The following is a 19,839-nucleotide window of genomic DNA, read 5'->3' on the forward strand; positions in this document are numbered from 1 at the left end:
ACATCATTGTAGGAATTCTGTTAAAACCTTTGCTCTTACTAGCTGTACTTACTCTTACTCTTGGTATTAAATTGTCTTCAATTTATTTATTGTGATGTGCATATTTTGGGGAAAAATTAATGTAAAGATTCTGGGAACATTTTGGCAGTGTGCCAAATTTTATGCTTTTCTAAAAATTATGTGATTTTTCTTGTTTTTATGAAGCTTTTGAAGCCCTGTTTTCTACCTTGGCTATTCACAAACACTTGCCTTTGGCAAAGATGTGCCCACTTTTGAAGTTGCCATGGTGATAACTGATTGACACTCGACCACCAGCCCCGCCCCCACCATACCCCTTGCCCGCGCCGCCATTGTCGTAGATGTTGCCTGTGCCACGGAATTCATTGCATTCTACCCACAATGCACCACCACTTCCTCCAGAAGCATGCGACCCCTGTAAAGAATCAAAACCAAAAAAGAAAAATCTCAAGTACACCTTATTCTCAGGGAAGCCATTTCTGATTATGTTTTTCTATTCAACTTAATCTGCCAAATAGTCCCAGACTAGTTGGCCTCCATGCCTGTCATTTTTGTAAGATATAATGTATATATATATGTTAGATATAATACATCACACATTTCAAATCATTCATCAAAGTAAATAAAATTCAACTTTAATTTAACTGCTTCCCTTCTTATTCTCAAACTCCCCAAATAAAACAGATGACCCTGCTTTCAATTCAATACCTGTATGTCTGCCTAAAAAATACATATACATTGTAAGATCAATTGACACATATATGCATCAGTAGTGTCAGAGGTCCAATCGCAGCCAGCAATCTTGGGATTTTCGGTTTTTAAGTACGTGCACACATTTTCATTACATACAAGAATTACAAACTTTGCTTACTAGTAAGTACAATTTACCATTTTGACACCGGAGTCAAAAAACAACCATGGCCAACCATTTTAAGAGCAATTGCTCCTTTTCAGTTTTTATTATCAACAAGAAACACCAGTGTCTAGTGTTGCATGAAACAAAACAGCTTCCATGGAAACATGCTGTGGTTTACTGAAATACCTACCGCTGCATCATCTGCATCAAGGCGAATGGTTCCATCGACCACAACAGTACCAGAGACAAGAGCAACAATCCGGCCGCCTCCCCGCCCCCCTAAGCCACTACCAGACCCGCCCCCACTCCCCCAGCTACCCATCTCGTAGATGTTGCCATAGGGGAGATTCTCCGCGATGGTGCGCTGGGAGGAGTAGCCCCCTCGCCCGCCACGCCCTCCGTGGCTTGCCCCCGAGGCTCCATAGGCATACCCAATACCAGCTCCTTGATTTGAAAAATGAAATGGATCAAAGAGAATTTAATATTAAATAAAATGATATCCCTAATAATCTTAACAAATCCAACAAAAATCGGCAATTTCCTCTACATGTACATGAAAACCATACATTTTGAAAAATATCGATCCTACGGTGTATACCAACCAACAATGGTCCTTTCCCTTTGACCGTGATATATTTTTAGTTTAACTCCAAAATGACAAGAATAGAAAATCAAATAGTACAGGTACAATGTACAATTACACATAAATATACATGTACATGTAACTCCCCATTCAGCACAGTCTGACGGGCTCCCCTTACAAACAATTCACATTTTTGTGATTTCCTTCACCAAATTATATACTTTATGGAAGAATTGTGTTTTTGATGAGAAATTGGCACAGGTGTTTAAGAAATCCCTACAGTTACAGGTGCACTCAGGAGCTAAATACAAATTACAAACAATAATTGAAATAAATTTTGAAAACAAAAAAACTTATGGAGTCACTGTTCATTTGAAGAAAGAAAATTGATTACTGCGTCACTTTTGCATTCTTTCACTACAAAATGGCTACAACAATTTACCAACTGTTCAGGGGTGAAAAAATGAAAAAAAAACCAGTTACCAAAACTCCTACATTTTTGCCAAAAAATTTCCCCAAATCGTCAAATTCTTTGCACTGCCGAAAACCAATGGTACGTATATGTTATCAAAGTAACAGTGGCTGGGACATACCGGTATCAGAACCAACAAAATGGAAGAAAACAGATGCCAATTTCATGCATCTGCTATTAAAGTACCAACAAATTTGCTTAGCAGAAACACTTTACCAACTAATCATCTTGTGTGATGAACTGGTTCTGCCTGGTTCCCAGCAGAATTTTGCTCAGCATGAAATTCTAAACAGTAATCATTTCTGCCTTGGAAGCAGCTTCATGAAATTGGACCGAGTAGTGGACTCTGACAAAACTGGGGCCATTAGGGTTAAACATTAACAATTATTTCAATCTCTGTAACCGACGACTTGTATTGAAGACAATTAATGTCAATAGATTTACTGATTTACAAGGAGCTTGACAACAAAGCTGATAGGAATACAATGTACAGAACTTGTGCAAATTTGATTACTGACTATATCTTGACCAGAATAATCAGAGAAATGAGATTAATTATGTAATTTGGAGATATGGAATTATAGAATTCAGTGGCATTACCTGGGCCTTGATCTGATAAATGGCCACCTCCAACTACAGTCAGCACTCCTCCGTTGCCAACGGTGATGTCATCAGCCTCTATCCACAGGGAGCCGGCCTGCAGGGTTCCGTCAGTGATGTGAATGTTGTTAACCAGGAGGGTCGAATTGGTAGCCCCCTCACCTGTTTCCCCCGGTGGGCCTCGGAAGTCGATATCAAAGACAGCCGTGGAGTAGATTCGGAGGTTGTCTGATATCAGCGGTGCCGTGGTGGGCATAGCGGTGAATGCAGTCACATGACCGGCTATTACGACATCATCTATCCTGTACGTTCCTTCCGGTTGGAAGGTGACAGTTCCCAGGTCCCCAACCAAGAGAGTTTGCCAGCCACTTCCGACCGACAGGGCTCCACCCTCCAGAGTGCCGCTAACATTCAAATGATCTAGGTGGAAAACTGAACTCTGATTGGATGGCCACAGATGGTTGTTATGGTTACTGATGGCAGAGTGAAGTTTCATACGGCCTTCGATTTCTATGGTGTCAGTGCGGTTGGACGACCGACCCAAAAATGTTGCTGGATTATTGACCTGGACTTGTCCCCCTGACGAAATAGTTAGTGTGTCAAATTCCTCCGGAGTGCTGGCATAAAATGATAATAGCCCATGGATGGCAATTACATACGAAGAGATGGAAAGTTTATTTGCCAGAAAATTCCCGCCAATTGTCACATAGTCTGCAAGGACAGTGGAGTACGAATTATTTGTGAGCTCGGTGCCTGCATAATTGCCAGTGTCCAGTGTAAGAGTGGCACCGGACTCAACAATCATATCGTAGACGTGGGACTGTTCCCTGCCATGAATATTCAGTGGGGTCAAGACCTCCATGCGACCAGACGGGCTATTTATAGTCATGTTATTCACTGGAAAGTCAGTGGATTGGAGCGTAAATAATCCTTGGCCCCCAACACCAAGTGTCTTCCACCCAACTCCAATGTATACAAGTCCTGCATGGAATGTACCGTCAACTGTGACGATTTCTGCATGAACTTCCGAGCTTATGTTGCGCCAGACGTTCTTGTTTCCCTCATTGGTGTCCAACAGCAGGGCACCAGGATGGGAAATGGTCAGTTGCTGAATCAGCTGGTATGTGCTTCCACGCAAGACGACTGGGGTGAACGACTCCATCGTGGGGCCCTCCACAAAGACAATAGAGTCGCACGCAAAGTCGTCTGCCGGTTCGAACCGGAATTCCGAGTTGCCGCTCATGTGGAGTGAATCCCATCCGAAAGTGGTGGGGTAGATGTTGCTGAAAAGACCCGCGTAAAAACGTCCGGCGATGGTGACACTGTGGACCCCAATGTAGGAGACATTTGTCCACTCACTGCTCGAACGGCCATCCTCATCCAGAAACACCTCTCCCGTTGCACCGATGTTGAGTGAACGTGCTCGGTCATACGTCGTGCCTGTCACAATAATGGGATTGGTGACGCGCAGAGTGCCATCCACTTGAATGTTGTGAATAAGAAGAGGACCTGGCAAATTAAAACATCAATCATTTTAGTTGCTGTAACGAACGTGCTCCATGCTCTTGAGAATGCTTACAGTGAGGAAATGTTATGTAAATAATAACATAAGTCACCCAAATCATAGCTGTCAAAACAACCAGATCCATACATAAAATAACAAGACAGTAGTGGGAGCAGTGTACTTTAGTCAAACTTGAGCAAAATGTCCCAGAATATGAAGAAAACTCATCAAACTCTTCAAACTCATCTGAAAGGCAAGACAGCGCAATCATTTCCAATTCATTTTGCTTTACATGTTTTTTCTTATTTTGCCTTCCCAACTTCCATGACAGATTTCAAAGTTTTTCTGTTTCAACCTACCAACTGCTGTCATCTGCAGTTCGCCAGTTTGTTCCACCGTCAGCTGGTTGAACTCGTTGGGAATGCTCAACTCGTTTGCTTTTAAGTAACCGCCCACAGTGAAATCCTGAACGCGGAGCTGAGTGTGGTTTAACTCCCCAGACACATTGTAGAATCGGCCAAGGTCAAAGGTCACCGAGCTACCTGCTGTCGTCTGAAAAACTGCCACCACTGTTTGGCTTCGGCCATGAATGACAACATGCTTTAGACTTTCTACAACTCCAGAGATGTAGACAACGTTGATGGCAAAATCCTCGTCTGGATCAAAGGTGAATTTTCCAGCACTACCAACTTGTAAATCATCCCAACCAATACCGATGTTTAGCAGTCCAGCTTCTACGGTTCCATTAATTGTCACATAATTAGCATGTAGCTCAGATGGACCAAGCTGTGAATTGTTCGAGTTAAGTACCAACTGGCCGCCACTCACGACTGTGAACCGGTTCACCAACTGGTTCACTGCACCTTGGAAGACTACCGGGTGGGTGACTACCATTTTTCCAAGGACTTCAAAGCTGTCTGTCCTGAAGGGGCCATCCAGTTTCAGGGACACGTCGCCGTTAACTCCAATGGTGAAACTAGGCAGGCCATTACCGAGACTCACTGAGCTTCCCGGTCTGAAGTAACCATCGATGAAAGCGGTGTTGCTTTCTAAGAGAGAGCCACTGCTTCCAGGCCAGGTGAAGGAACCACCTTGAGAGACAGTCAGGCGACTAGTGTACACAGCTATGGGAGTGGTAGAAGTCAGGGCTCCATCCACATTCATGGTGTCCGCTTTCAGCTCTCTCGGGTCGTCTAAGGTCATGGTCATATTTCCTGTTGATTGAACATCCAAGTCTGAGCAGTCAAGAAGGTCAATCCTTCCTGTCAACACATCACCGGTGATTGTCAGAGCTGGTGTCCGGACTGACGAGGTACCAGTAAACGACCCACTTGATGAGGATTTAGTGTCGAATTCAGCACTGTCAAGAACTAATGACGCGACATCAATGGTGACGGGGCAAGCAACTTTCAGCTCACTGGGCCTCTGCATGGTCAAGGTTCTGTCCGGAACTGAAACGTCCAAGGTGTACCCACAATTGCCGACAGTGGAGGACTCTTGTAGGTCTAGCTTGGCATTAGACTTGATAGTGAGTTCCCTCAAGCTGAGCGTTTGCATGGAGGAAAGGTGCGGCACCATAGTGAGTTTTGAACCCACATGCCCACCAAATGTTAACTGGGTGTTAGGGTCAGTGTTCAGAGTTCCTTGAACCGTCACAGATTTTGTCATCGTAATTCCAACCCCAGGTAGATGCAGAGTCGCATCCGTACCAATGTGGCTTGTGAGCGCCAACTGTGAACCAAGCTCGCAGGTGGCAGTCGACACGAGGTGCATCATCGTTGTGTCATCACCGGTCGCCTGGGTGAAGTCGGTGTTGGCTGCAATGACAAGATGGCCGCCTTTACCGAGGGTAATGGAGTTAAGTGCATGGCTGGTCCCTCCAGACGAAATCCAGGCTGCAGCCCCTGAAATTTATGACCAAGAAATGCAGAAAGCTGAGATCAACCAAACGAAAAGCCAAGGATGGCATTTTTAAGCATAAAAACTCAAACATTATTCTTTCCAATTTTGAAAAAAAAACTCATTATCAATCCCAGATGAAGAAAATCGATTCCACTTCAAATTCATAAAGGACAGAATTCAATAACTATATAGACTCTGGATGAGTGTTTTGTAGACACACACTGTCTTGATATACTTACCAGAATCTTCAAAGAAAAACTGGCTGCAATCGGAATTTGTTTTGGCCTGCAAAACAAAATTAATAAAACAAAAAAATAACCAGGGAAGGTTTGTACCCAATTCTAAGGAGAATCTTACAATCAAAGAATACCTGCATTGGAGTATAAAATCTTCATTTATATATTGCTTTCTAAATTTCAAGTTTGTTTTTTTTTCACTTGTGTGAGTTAATTTTGATCATTCAGTTGTTTCTGAGAGGGGTTCTCAGGTGCGTTTGAACACTCAATGACAGTGAATTCCAAGCTATGAAAGAAGTGGCCAAGATGTGAGAAATCTGTTCAGGGGGAACTTACATTGGGAATTTTGCCCAAGTTATTCACTTGGAGTTGGCCCCCTGTCGCTCCACTGGCGCCCTGCTGGATGTAAATGGTGCCCGGTCCACCAGCCTCTGCAACTGTGACAAGATCAAGGCACACATTGTTTTAACAAGTTGACAATAAGCCTTTTGCAAATTAATTTTGACCCAAATCTGGCACACTGAGTTCTTTAAATTCATGTGAACATAACAACTTGAATTCCCCTTACTGAAACCACTGTTGCTATACCTCGTGATTCGGGGCAAGCTTTTGCTTAGTTACATAAGAGATGCCTTGCAACAATACACTGTTCTCAATGGATAAGAAGGGCACAAAGGAACCAGTCCATTCTAGAGATGGTGGTCGTTATGCAAAAGCTTCCTCCGAATCACGAGAGGTATAGCAACAGTGTCTTTAGTCTGGAGAATTCAAATCGTAATGTTTATGTGTAGTCAGATAACTCAGTACACCAGATTTTATTCAAATTTAAGTCGCAAATGGCTTATTTAGGGCCGAGTGAAGGTTTGTAAAACTGACAAAGGAAAAAGTAGCAACAGTGAACATATTTGAAAGAATTCTAGTATATTAATGAATAAATCATAACCTGCAACAAGGAAAAATACCATTACTGATGCCTAGCTCATAAATTAGCTACTACAAATCATGATACAAGTAGAAAAGGCTACTTTTGTATGCAGGTGTATGAGACATGATTCAAATTATCACAAATCTTGATAATTTACTGAAATAACTGAATAATGCGAACACTTCACTTATTTTCCCTAAGTTTCTGGTGGCTAAAGAAGTGAGCCTTTTCTTTTAATTTCTCCAAAGTTATTTTGAACTTTAGTTATTCATTAGTTGCAACAAACATGCCTTGCAATTATGACAGACTCACCATTCCCTCCACTGCCTGAGCAAAGGTCACTGGCAGAAGCTGCAAACAAACAGGCAATGACCCAAAAAATGAACAAACAAACTTCTCACAGCCTTTGGGCCTCTTAGGTCACATATTTTACAAAGACAAAGGCAAACAGAGGCTTTTCTGGAGGTAATCTGGTTTAGCACTGCTAATTTGCTCAAGAACAGCCTTTGAAGGTTTAATAACCAATTCAAACACAAAGCCAATTGAAATCCAATGTCAAAGTCAATCCTCAATACAGGTGAAGAGTAAATGGAGATGGACCATGACAGAGAAGTGTCTTTGTCAATGTTTTCTTTAAACAGTCTGTGATTGGCTGACTTACAAAGTATGACTGACTTGTTCAAAACCGAACTATACACAGATTGCACAATACTACCTAGACATAGGCTGTCACTTTTATTGCCTTAGACTGCTCTGTTGTCAATGAAAGATAACTTACCGTTTACATTTGTCAGAGACTGTTCCTTTTAATATTCAAAACAATTTCCGCCCTTTTTACTTATTTTATTAATGATTTAAATTTCCAAGGTGAACATGAGTCAAATAATTAGGTTACAGTGTTCAATTATAAAGGAGCAGCTTGGAAGTTTCTTTCTTAAACATTCCTTTGCTGTTACCCTTTAGCCACAATTTGACGGTCCATTATGTAAGCAGGTCTATCTGACAAAGTTGCTACAGAAAGCCATTAATAAAATAATGTACATACATGCACATGACATTTTACCTGGTGTATAGCCATACAGTTCAACAGCCAGTGCGATTCCACGATTATAGTCCGTCGGATAGAATCGTACTTTCCTCACAAGGATCGGGACGTCAAAGTTGTTGCGGACAATGCCATTTCCATCGGTGTTTCCATCGAAAACTACATCAGCACCACTCTTAAGGTTCTTTCGCAGAAATTAAAGTTAAGAAATAAACACGTGTGAGTGATGTTGCAAGCTCTTGGCTAATGTAAGACAACTGACAACTGTATGATTCCCTTTGTACCAGCTGAAATCAGAATATTTACATGGTTTTGTGCACTGCAACAAATGTGGCATATCAACAAATCCTTGCAGGTCACCTACATGTACAAATATTATAAAACATATCTATTCAGGAAAAAAAAAGCATGCAGAATGAGTTTTGTGTGCCTACTTCTCTGAAGAAGAGAGTGGAACATCATTTGACGTGAATATCATGAATATCATGTGACTTTCAGCAAGTGAATAGCCTTTTGGGGTTTCTTTTCCCTTTTATTAAGCAAATACTTACCGCAATTAGCACAGGTCTGTGCTTTGCAGCTAAGCAGGACACTTGCATATGGGGAGACTTATCAAAGAAACTGGCTTAGGTATTTCTCAAAATGCACTGAATGCTCTCACCCTTCAGATATTATAAAGAGAACTCCCTCATTGGTCCTAGTTGAACCCTACCTTGTAGTAATAGAAATTGCTTGAGCCATCTTCGCTGATTTGTAGCTTATAGCGCCGGACAAACTGGGGGCTACCATCTCGAGGGCAACCAGAGTTACAGCCCCTTGTAGCGACCCCCGAGATGTACATCGGTCCACTGAAGGACACCTCCAAGTACTGCTGGCCATTGTTAGAAGAGGCCTTCCAGAACCCCGAGTTAGAGATCAGACCATTGGAGGCATAGTAGTTGTAGTAGTGGGAAGAAGAACTCAGGGAGTTGACTGTAACCGAAGGGTCAGCTGTACCACCTGGACACAACGGCAAAGGATTTACACCAAATAATCTAGCTGAGGTAGTGGTACTTTTCTTGCCAACTACCAAATAGTTTAGGGTCATTCATCACTTTTTCATTACGCATCATTTTTCTCGGTTTCGAACTCTTGCATATTTCAACATGCAAAGCAATTAGGCTGGTGACTTGAGTACCTTTGTAAAACTGGATCCTTATTGCCAAATCAATAATCAAAATGTTCAAATTCGGCCACTCAGCCTTTATTCTTCAAGGGTGAGAGTAGAGAAAAATAAATATCCAAAAAATGATCACTTGAAGTAGCAGGTTAATGGTGCTCATTTGTGTTTGTTAAAAACACCCTTTTCTTGTACAAACTTTTATACGTAAGAACAACTTAATGATTTTGAAAGAGACTCTTTGAAAATCCTGAAATCAGGGAAAACCCGGACAAATCTCAACTCTGTTCTCTAGCATTCAGGGTGGGTCTTATTTCTACCTGTTCGTTCACCATAGGCAAATATTTCTCCAGTGAAAGCGCCGGTGTCATAGGTCAGGACCACTCGCCCCCCACCACCTCCACCACCTGAACTGCCACTGCCACGACCTGTACAGTAAAATACAAGTATAACCATTGTTTGACTGGTGAAGCTTTTTTGCATTGTCTTAAACAAGGAACACGTCCCACTTCTGCCACCAGGCCTATTTCAAGTTCTATTTGCAATCAGACAGTTGCACTTTGGAGCTGCAAAAGAAAAAAGTACAAAATGATTACAACTGGGATAATGCATAAGAAACATTTAAACAAAATTCTAATATTTTGCAACTGCCAAGATACATGTACTTGCAATCTGCTGAAAGTATGCATCCTACCACTGCCGTTATATATTTCTTAGACCAGCTTGAACATGACATGAAGTTATTTAGTAGTATGAATAAAAATTTAAAAGATGATGTCAGTTCAGAGAAAAATATCATGCTGCAAACCTCCAACAGCCGAGATCCTGCCATTGCCTGCCACCAACACAGTGTCAATGATGATGATCCCACCGCTGCCACCACCTCCGTTGCTGCCACTTGCATCTTCCCCATCAGCTGATATCACGCCATCCAGCTGGGCACTTACATTGACTTGTATCTTGATGATGCCCCCACCGGCTCCTCCACCTGATCCCCCACCCCCACTGCCCTGGGACAGGGGACCAACTCCTGTGAAATTGCTATAGGTCTTTGATTCCTCAGACGTGAGATAGCGGCTGGCGGATCTACCTCCTCTGCCTCCATAACCACCTACAGGAACAATTCATGTTTAGTGGCAAAAAATGGTGTACTACTAGTATTTCAATTGTAGAAATTTTAGATTTGAAACTTAATTATGGCAATTTTTAGGTGTTTTATACAACTTGACATGAGTTTACTTTAAATACTAGTTGGTTGTGTGCCAAATCTACGAGCGACAAGATGATATTTTGGACAGATTTTAATGCCCCTCAGATCCTAACGTGGTTTATTTTTCACCACATCTGTAAGGACATCTGGACAAAAGTTGATAAACAGCTTTGCATAAAACAGGATTCCTATTTTCCTTGGCAGATATGCAATTCAGCATCGGAATTTCAGTCATGTCATGACGGGGGACACCATTATGCAACTTGCACTGCGGCAAAACAGTAACACCACTAGGCTAAGCAATTCCAATTTTATGTGAAAGTGGCAATGAAAGCTGAGAAACCAACTGAACTAGCTCTGAGTGGAGCTTTAGTATTCCTCTTTTTAGGAATACTAACGCTCCACTCACAGACTCAGTAGAGCTAAAACTAAAGTTTTCAATGACATTTCTTTGTCGCAGAAAATCTTTACACATTGTAGCATGGACTCTACCACTTTGCATCATAAACATGAGAAAACATATAGTTCGTGTCCGCTGCAGCTGGTTACTTATTCACAGACTAGACACATGTAATATGATCACATGCAAACTTCACCTGGCTACCACAAATTGGCGTACTTAACAGTCTCGACTAGGAAGATGTCAATATTCTTCTACAACCAAGGCAAAGGTTAGGCTGTGATGAATTCCACTTGCTGACAACTGAGTTTTTGTGGCCTTAAATTAATTAGCAACTTCTCCGTTATGTCTGCGACTGAGCACGTAAATGAACATGTCCAAAGTACACGCACACTCCCAGCCAAAAGAACCCCCATACGACCATGGAGCTATAAAATGGACGCTCCATCGCGCGACACAGGTACTGCGACCTAATCTGGTAACTTCGAGCCGTGTTCATGGAGATTGTCTGGTTATTTAGTTCTGATCGTGGAGGAATGAGAACACATCCTCAATGTCCTTTCCGATTTAACTGACAGTGATCTTTAATCACAAACATTGAATTAATTTCATTACGTGTTCAGTTGACAAAATATGAGCAAAATTAGCTTCATCTCTCTCTCAACCGTGATAGTTTGGGCCCTACATAACATAAGTCAAGCGAGTTGGACTAGGATAACCTTTCAGATTGTGCGTACGCGCGCGTAAGTACTTTACATGTACTTTACTAGAGATCAGTGGTACTGTGAAGGATCAGGACGAGTGCGTATGCTGCTAGCTAGCTGACCACGACCATTAGACTGGATTTCTGGCGTTTTTGTTTCTGTGAAGACTGATCATTGTGTTTGACCCTCATAAAAGAATATAATGTATTGTCATTACAAAAGCACGGTCAAGTACAATCGAGTTTATCGCTCCCGTCTCGACTCAAAGTCACTAAGAAAATAAAGAACACTTGAATTATGGAGCGTCAAAAGTGGAGAACCCATTTTCTAATTTTCTGCTACATGTAGTAGATTTTCGGGATTTTGGACTTTGCGTATAGCTTTTCAAAAAACGTAATTTTCCGCTAGCAGAAATTTGGATTTTACTTTGAAAACTCTCGTGGCGCGTCGAAAGTGGACAACTAAAAACTTCAAATTCCCACTGGAAAAATTACTGTCATGCTCCAAAAGTGGACAACCCCATTTTCCCATTTTCTGCTTGTAGATTTTCGGGTTTTTTGAAGTTGCACCATTCCTTTTCCAAAAACCCAATTTTTTGCTTGCAGAAATTTTGATTTTACTTTCACTTCGGCGGGGTGGTCCAAAGGGGCCGGGGACAAGTAGAAACTTGAAAGGAAAATTTTCTCCCTACGTTGAAATGGAACGGTCTTAGGAACTTGAGGTTTGCATCACCGGCCCCTAGAAAATTTTATAATGTGGACGACAGTTGGGAAGCGGCTGCCAGAGTGACGGTCCTCTGTAGTACCGCAAACTTGCAGACTGGGCTAGCCCATTAATGGTATTGACCCGCCGTGCGTTGACGGGCATCAGGTGTCACTTGGACATTCCCTTACTGTGAGTGGCCTTTTTCATGCAACCTCTATATAGCCGATTTTGTGGAAAAGATTGGGCCTTAATACGTCAAGGATCTGAATTTTATTGGAGTTTAGAGTTTATTCCAAAGGAAATTTCTGAAAATAATATGTCCAAGATTGAAAAAACTGATTCTGGTGGCAAAAGTGAACAACCAATTTTTTATCTTCAGATATAAGATTTGAGTATACAATCCACCAAGTATTTTACAGTACATGCATATGACGACTGCTCTGAGACGTCACTTGCAAGTTTGTGTTTTCATTGCGTTAATATCTCTTCACATTGTCTCTTTGAATCATTTGTCTTCATATTAAAAATGATGACGCAGGCCTCCACTCTAACTGCCCACTTATATTTGATGACTTGAACAAAGATTGGAACGATAAATATTAAATTAAATCTTTGATGTCACATCAGTGACCGACTGGTGTACTGGCTGAAAGGTTTATTTTGTTCGTGGCTACTTTTATCCTTTTGTGATTGGAGTTATTGGCTGAATACGTGTTTTGGAATGTCAAAATTAATTCAGCAAGTTCAAGTTGCATTTCAATGTTTCCCATTTTACTTTCTGTATTTTCCCCTTTTTGAAAACCTTGGTTCACTTGATTAAACACCCCCTAGCTTCTTCAATCTCTTGACACGACTTTTTCAATTCCAACCTTTTATCGTTCCACGGCAAATTTAATTATACTACCTGGACATTGATACAATGGTTTATTACAGATAGCATCGTTTGGGGGACATCATATCACCATGCGCTCATTTATTTAAAATGGAAATTCCCGACGGCAAGCCGCCATTGTCATTCTAATTCCCGGTGCGCTGGGAACTTCATAAGTTTGCAGCTTACCATAAAGGAGTGTCAGGCTTTGGACGGCCCCTTTCGTAGTTGCAAGTTTCTCATGGGAATTGTTTTCAGAGCTGCCATCCGTCAGACCATTGACCCTCTACCGTTAATATTATGTAGGCTGCCCGTCGTCCAAGACCATTCCATTCTGAGCGTAGGGAGCACTGCGGTAGTTTCAGTTTTTAATTTGTCCACTTTTGGACCACCCCGCCGTCGTCAAAGTAAAATCCAAATTTCTGCTAGCAGAAAATTGGGTTTATGAAAAGGGGTGGTGCAACTTCAAAAGTCCCGAAAATCTACGGGCAGAAAATGAGAAAATGGGGTTGTCCACTTTTGGAGCATGACAGTAATTTTTCCAGTGGAATTGAAGTTTTTAGTTGTCCACTTTCGACGCGCCACGAGAGTTTTTAAGGTAAAATCCAAATTTCTGCTAGCGGAAAATTACGTTTTTTGAAGATGCTATACGCAAAGTCCAAAATCCCGAAAATCTACTAGTTGAAAATGAGAAAATGGGATTGTCCACTTTTGACTCTCCATAACTTGGATTCTGGTGTTATCGGTGGAACGACTTGTCACAAGTCTTGACCAATCAATGTTGGTGCAAAGTGGGTATAAAACGCAATAGCCTAAAAAAGTGAAGAGCCAATTGGAACGCTGATGAAAGAAGAAAGACTAACAAGACTCCAAACTTGAAATTGTGAAAAACCGAAACAGATGTTTATGCAACTGTTTTAAAACTTAACCCAAATTACACGACAAGAAAAATCGATGTTGGGAAAAATCGGGAAAACAAAAACAGGCTAGGCGCGTGGTCTTCTCACCCAGTACGATGTGCATAGCCGGGTTATCTATCTGGCAAGTTAGGCAATGGCTCTAGTTCCTTGGAGGGTCGTCACCAATGGCGAAAATATGAGGACCTATCAAAGCAATTTTTCCACAAACTGTGGCTGAAATCTCCGAAGTAAACGTGATTGTAAATAAGTGCAAAAGCATGAACTTTCTATGTGAGCTTGCCTGCGCCTATTCAATACACAAGAAAATGCATTTTTGGTCTCCATAAATTGAAGCAATTACCGGCGCTATTAAAAATAAAATAGAATGAAGTGGAGTACAGCCATACTAACGACTTTCCTAAACACTTGATCTGGACCTGGCTCTTTGTGACATCAAGTTTTGATTGGCAGAAGGGCACAAGCCCAAGTCACCTGCGCAGGGGTGGATCAAGAACTTTTTTGCTGAGGGCGTTTCGGAAAAGTTTAATTTGTTCGAGTACGTGAGAGTTACAAGTAGGCATACTGAATGTGTAGTTTTCACCGATTGGTTTTTGCTTAACTTGGGGTCTTCCAACCTTTATACGTAGACCCCTATAAAATGAAATTAAAAGAAAATGACATTGAGGAGGAACAGACCCCCTGGATCTGGGCCTGCTTCGTTATAAAGATCCGTGCAAAAGCACGACCTTGAAGATGGAGGAAAGACGCAATGACTAGACAGATTTTTTTTTCATTGTTAATTACGCTAGGAAGGTGCGGGGAATTAAGGGGGTTTCCCATGTCTGTTATATGCGCACAACTGATGGTACTCGCGAGTGAGGAACAAAAAAACGAGCTGGCTGAAGTCGGCCGGGTTGCAGGGAACCATGTAATTGAGTACACGGTACGTGGTTCCAGATCAAACCGGTATTCACACAAGCCGAACAAAGCCGTGGGTTTTCAACAAAAGTGGTTTCGCCGTAGGTCTTCACAATATCTATTGTGATTTTAATGCATGCCCCGTATCAGATGTCATCCATCACCATGGTTTCGCAGTAAACAAAATCAGCCTTTAATATATGGGGTGTTTTCGATGAGTTTGTACTTCCAAGCCACTTGCTCGAGGCACATGCGATTTCAGTTCAGGTCAAGTCTCGTTTGTCACGAAAAGTTGACTCATTCAAAATATGAAAGCCATACTTGCAGAAAGGAAAATCGACTATATGTTTTCGGGTCACGCGGAAGGTCATTTGTTTAGTATTGTGGAGGAAGAAAGGAATACAGTTGCCATGGAATCGGGGTAAACAGAAAGAATTTATCATGCCTGAATATATGAAGGGAATTGTAGTAAAACTTACCAACGTCAACCTAACAAAGTCTGTTGATGGAAGTACCTTTGTTGAATTACCCTCATTGGCGTAGTATAGCACATCACTCCGCAGTTTGAGTGTTACACTATTCACACGTGATAAATGCATGGATTTGCTCTTTTGATACACCTAGATAGCTTAACCCAAACAGTCCTCAATCCTTCACCTGTTGGAGCCTGATTGAGGACTCTTAGGGTTAATTATCCTTCTGTGCGATAAAAGCAAGTTGCGTTGGTCCTTTCTGGACATTTTATCTGGGAGCTTCGATGCCTGTTAACCCAATTTCCGCTGGCGTAAAAGTTTTCCTACATCCTGTATGTTATAGCACACAGCACAAATCTGGGCTAACATATATACTAACACGTACAAACCTTGATATGATATCAAAGAAACTGCAAAGATACCATCGAAATAAATTATTAAGTGATGTGCAATGCGTGTGGCTCTTTTAAGCTGATTGCATGCATGAATTGAATAAAACAAGCACCCAGCTCTTGAACGTTTTCTTATCAAGAGTAGCAGGACAAAGATAGATCACTCGTTCAGGGGTTATGGCAGCCAATTAAACACGACAACAACCTTAACACTATGTGGGAAATCCCAGAAGGCTAATTATAGTTTCCCCTACATTTTATCGGGCAGCCGGTGTCCATCAATCAACCCACTTAACGCCAATACAACAATTAATCCTCCTGACATGTTTTTCGGTTCCTAATACGTGTCACGCGATAACAAGTAGATAAAAAAAATTGTTACTGGGTGGTATTTTACCACTTTGGATAACATTCATCGACGTCAGATTTTCGACTCGTGTGACCCACATTTATGTCACGCAATATAATATTGATCGACCGATAAAAGTACACGTGATCATCATTGTTCAAGTCTTAGATGAATCTTCCATCCAATCACATTCAAGAGTTGAAACAGTGACGCCATAACTAAAGAAACGAGATCTGAGAGATCTACGTGGTATCGCGTTAAATGACATTGAAGTGATGTGCAGAGACTGGTTATACTGTGTGTGTCTTGCATGAACAAACGAGTCTACTAGTCAACAACGTGAGAAAGTACATTAATTTCCCATAGCATGGTTCCCTGCCCAAACATTCCCTGACGACTCTTGATAAAAAAAATCTTAGGTCAGGCATTACCCACGGATATAAATAGGTATAACGCAAGGGTTAGGGGTCACAAGTTGAGAGCCCGGGTGTTTTCGATTTCATCAGTGGCAACATCTCATAAATGAGGCTTTTCCCATAACATCCAGAGGGTAATCAGCTACAAGTGTAACCCTCTGAGAGCATGTTTCGGGCACAAAGCTTTCATTGGTCAAAGAAAGTTCGGAGTACTCTGCACAGTGCATACGGGAGTTCACGTTCAACAGCTAGCCTACCTACCCGACTGGGGAATAACTGGGAATAATCAACGGTACCATCAGAACATGCCGAATATAGACGGGACGACTTCGGAATATTTCGGCTATTTCCGGAAAACTGGAGGAATTCCTCCAGTCTTGTTCACGTGGACTTGGGGCGATACTGGACCCCTGCAGTGATTCGTAGAGTAGTCAGAATCATCGGGCCTGGTATCCAGACTACATTTCCCAAACCCGTGTACGCATGCACAACTGCACGAACGTACACTCGCGGAAACAAAATTGGGCACGCGCTGGTGATTATAATCATTCGCCTGGTGGAAGGAGAATTGTGCCCCGGTGACCCAGTGTACTTTGGCGGAGATAACACACTTCCAGCCACAATTCAGGAAAATCAAGAACTCTACCGGAATTCCCACGACCTGAGAAAAAAATTACGTGCGGCGTTTCCTTGATGTTAAAATCATGTTGAAGGGCAGGCTGATATTTTCATGCTGTTCTGTAATCACAGAGGATGCATAACATTTTTTATGGATTCGTTTGGTTGCTCCCCTGTATTCTAAAATGAGAAGCTTCTTTCCCTTTTTTTACATTTAAAAACGGTATTTTTCAAATCTCAATCGAATGGTGCTGTGATTATATCATTTTTAAATTTCCCTGTGATATTCCAAGCAATCGTGAACAACCTCGTTCTGGAAAGCTGGTTGCTTTTCCACTTCAGGCAATATGCAAGATTGAATGGTTGTCAAGACGTATCCGGTTTTAACTGGCTTCGAATGTATTTTGACGTTGGATCGGTTCATTTTTCTTTCTTCTATTTTGGAAGCCCTGGGAGATCATAAACTACAAATAAAATCATTCTTTTTAATGCAGTCAAAATGCAACATAGGGCCGTTGACAGAAACGTTTCTCGAGTGCGCCTGTGTGTCTGATTTGTAATACCAGCCCAGTTAGATCGAACGAGTTTGGGATGGGACCGTTTTTCCATGGAAAATTTCAAACTGCAATTATTTAATTTCTTTTGTTTTTCAATGCTGGCTGTATTTATAACTGAGCATTTGTGGCAGTTGTCTTACTTCGATCCAGGGGCGTAGCCGGGGGGGAGGCTTGGCGAATGTGCCCCCACAAATTCCCTGTGCGACACCATTAAAAAAGAGATAAAATCGTACTTTGCAATATTGAATGGGTATTGAACAAGACTAACAAAAGCTTGCCCCCGAAAAACACCACTGAAAGGTGGTGCCCCCGTGCCCCCCCCCAGTGAAATCCTAGCTGCGCCACTGCTTCGATCGAATGACACTTTTACAAATAGCTTTTCCTTGTTATACTGTTTCAAACCCTCAGATGTTTGAAACAGGGTATGAAATAAGAACTTTTTCTCTTCAGGCTAATTATAAAAAGTACGTAGTCCCCCCCCCCAAAAAAATTATCCGGCTACCAATTTTAGAAATAACTTAAATTTGATTCAGTTGTGTATTGAAGTCATTTGTTCCATACTCAGTATTTCCTAAGTGACATTAAAGCTCGTTAGTTAGCCCTGAGGGCAATATCAACGGAAATGTTGATTTCAAGGTGGCTCCATTAACAGTTACAAGTTGACGTAGATACGTAAATTTTCTTTATTTTCTTTAAATGACCCAGGTCTTGCGTTGAACTCAAAGAAATTGAACCCAACTCTTCCCAACCAGTGATTAGAAAATGAAGTATTTCTATAGCCCCTGTACAGTTCAACAGGGAACTGCAGACAAAATCCGACACGCCCAAAACCTAAGTTCTTCACGACTGTTTGAGTCCGTTGTCCCTCGCTACAGACGCACAATGCGCGACTGCAACTCGGCATTATAAAAGGCTTTTAGTGTTTGTGGGCAACTTTTGAGTAAGGAGATCCTCATCAGTTCCCCATCCCGAGTTGCGCAACTGATGTCCATGTGAATACTTAGATCTAATTTTTAAAAGGTACGAGAAAAACGGGTCCAGTTTGCAAATTAAATTTTGATTTTGATTCTTTAGTACTTCGATACCAGTTACATGAATTTTGCATATCTTTGCCCCGTCTTTCTTTCTAATGACTTTTGTGCATCCTTCCAAAGTAAAGCCACTGAGAAATCACAGTTCAGCCACCTACCTCCTGAACCTTGCGAGTTGCCGGCCCCAGGCCCAGAGCCGGCACTGTACCCGGCCCCATCCGCCAATATCCGGCCCGTGGACGTGACCGTCATGCTGCTGGTCCTCAGAGTCACGTAGGCCGAGTCCGTGGACTGAATGAGTAGGTTCCCGCGGACCTCCAACGTTGCCAGCTCCCCGGCCAGACCTGGTGGGGCGATGTGACAGGTGGACCCCTCGGGGACGACCAGATTCCCACCGGCGAGGGGGTCTACACACGGGGACGTGGACTGGACGACCCCAGCTCCTTGTAAAACTACTAGAAGCAGCACTGCCGCAACCGGGCCTGCATCCGAAGAGCTTCGGAGTTGAAACCAAGTTGCAATTTTCCAGCGCATTTTTTAACTACGAAGCACCAGATGATGCTTGGAATCGATCTACTGACAAATTTCGTGAATGAAAATGAAAATCCCCATGCTTCACAGCTTCCCTCAAAGTTCTGATCAAACAGTTTGGCCAAGAGCCACTGGATTTGAAATGGAAGAACTAGAGAACTGAAAACTGTTTTTGGAGTGTTATTCAGGCGTGACTTTTGACGCGAACACACGTAACTATCGAATGCCAAACTCTATTGCAGGTGCAACCGCATTCATCGAACACTGCGCAATAATCAAGTGTCGCTTACACCTGGCCTGTGACTTTGTTTGATCTGCCGCAGTATACTGCCTGGTCTGATGTCATGGGTCAAGCACTTATCTAGAAAACCCACAAAAATCCCATGTACATGTGCATACATTACTATCAAAGTGCCCATCCTTTTATCTCCACGTAACAGCCAGGTCTTAACAAAGGAAGTTTTT

General features: G+C 42.1%; 1 protein-coding gene and 1 long non-coding RNA gene across 2 annotated transcripts; one reads left to right on the forward strand and one right to left on the reverse strand.

Moving 5' to 3' along the window:
* Positions 1-122: 122 nt before the first annotated feature.
* On the reverse strand, positions 123-19,645 carry LOC110985771 (uncharacterized). The gene is made up of 12 exons (XM_087133663.1): positions 19,002-19,645; positions 10,109-10,411; positions 9,621-9,728; positions 8,854-9,140; positions 8,160-8,325; positions 7,409-7,447; positions 6,508-6,608; positions 6,175-6,220; positions 4,393-5,937; positions 2,530-4,038; positions 1,065-1,318; positions 123-433 (listed from the first exon to the last, which is right to left on the reverse strand). Exons 1-12 carry the CDS (start codon positions 19,375-19,377, stop codon positions 236-238), a joined length of 4,932 nt encoding a protein of 1,643 aa, XP_086989789.1. The 5' UTR covers positions 19,378-19,645; the 3' UTR covers positions 123-235.
* LOC147799796 (uncharacterized) lies at positions 3,977-6,337 on the forward strand. The gene is made up of 2 exons (XR_015424537.1): positions 3,977-4,109; positions 4,365-6,337. It is a non-coding gene; the product is annotated as an uncharacterized LOC147799796 (long non-coding RNA).
* Positions 19,646-19,839: the final 194 nt, after the last annotated feature.

The sequence above is a fragment of the Acanthaster planci genome, linkage group LG02, assembly GCF_054643075.1.
Source record: "Acanthaster planci isolate LZ-2023a linkage group LG02, COTS_SCS, whole genome shotgun sequence".
In the NCBI taxonomy this organism is placed as follows: Eukaryota; Metazoa; Echinodermata; class Asteroidea; order Valvatida; family Acanthasteridae; genus Acanthaster; species Acanthaster planci.

Coding starts and splice junctions, on each gene's coding strand:
- LOC110985771 (XM_087133663.1), bottom strand. CDS start 19,377: ATGCGCTGGAAAATTGCAACTTGGTTTCAACTCCGAAGCTCTTCGGAT. Junction 9,729..10,108: donor CAGGATCTCGGCTGTTGGAG/GTTTGCAGCATG, acceptor TTTACTGTACAG/GTCGTGGCAGTGGCAGTTCA. Junction 6,221..6,507: donor ACTTGGGCAAAATTCCCAAT/GTAAGTTCCCCC, acceptor TTTGTTTTGCAG/GCCAAAACAAATTCCGATTG.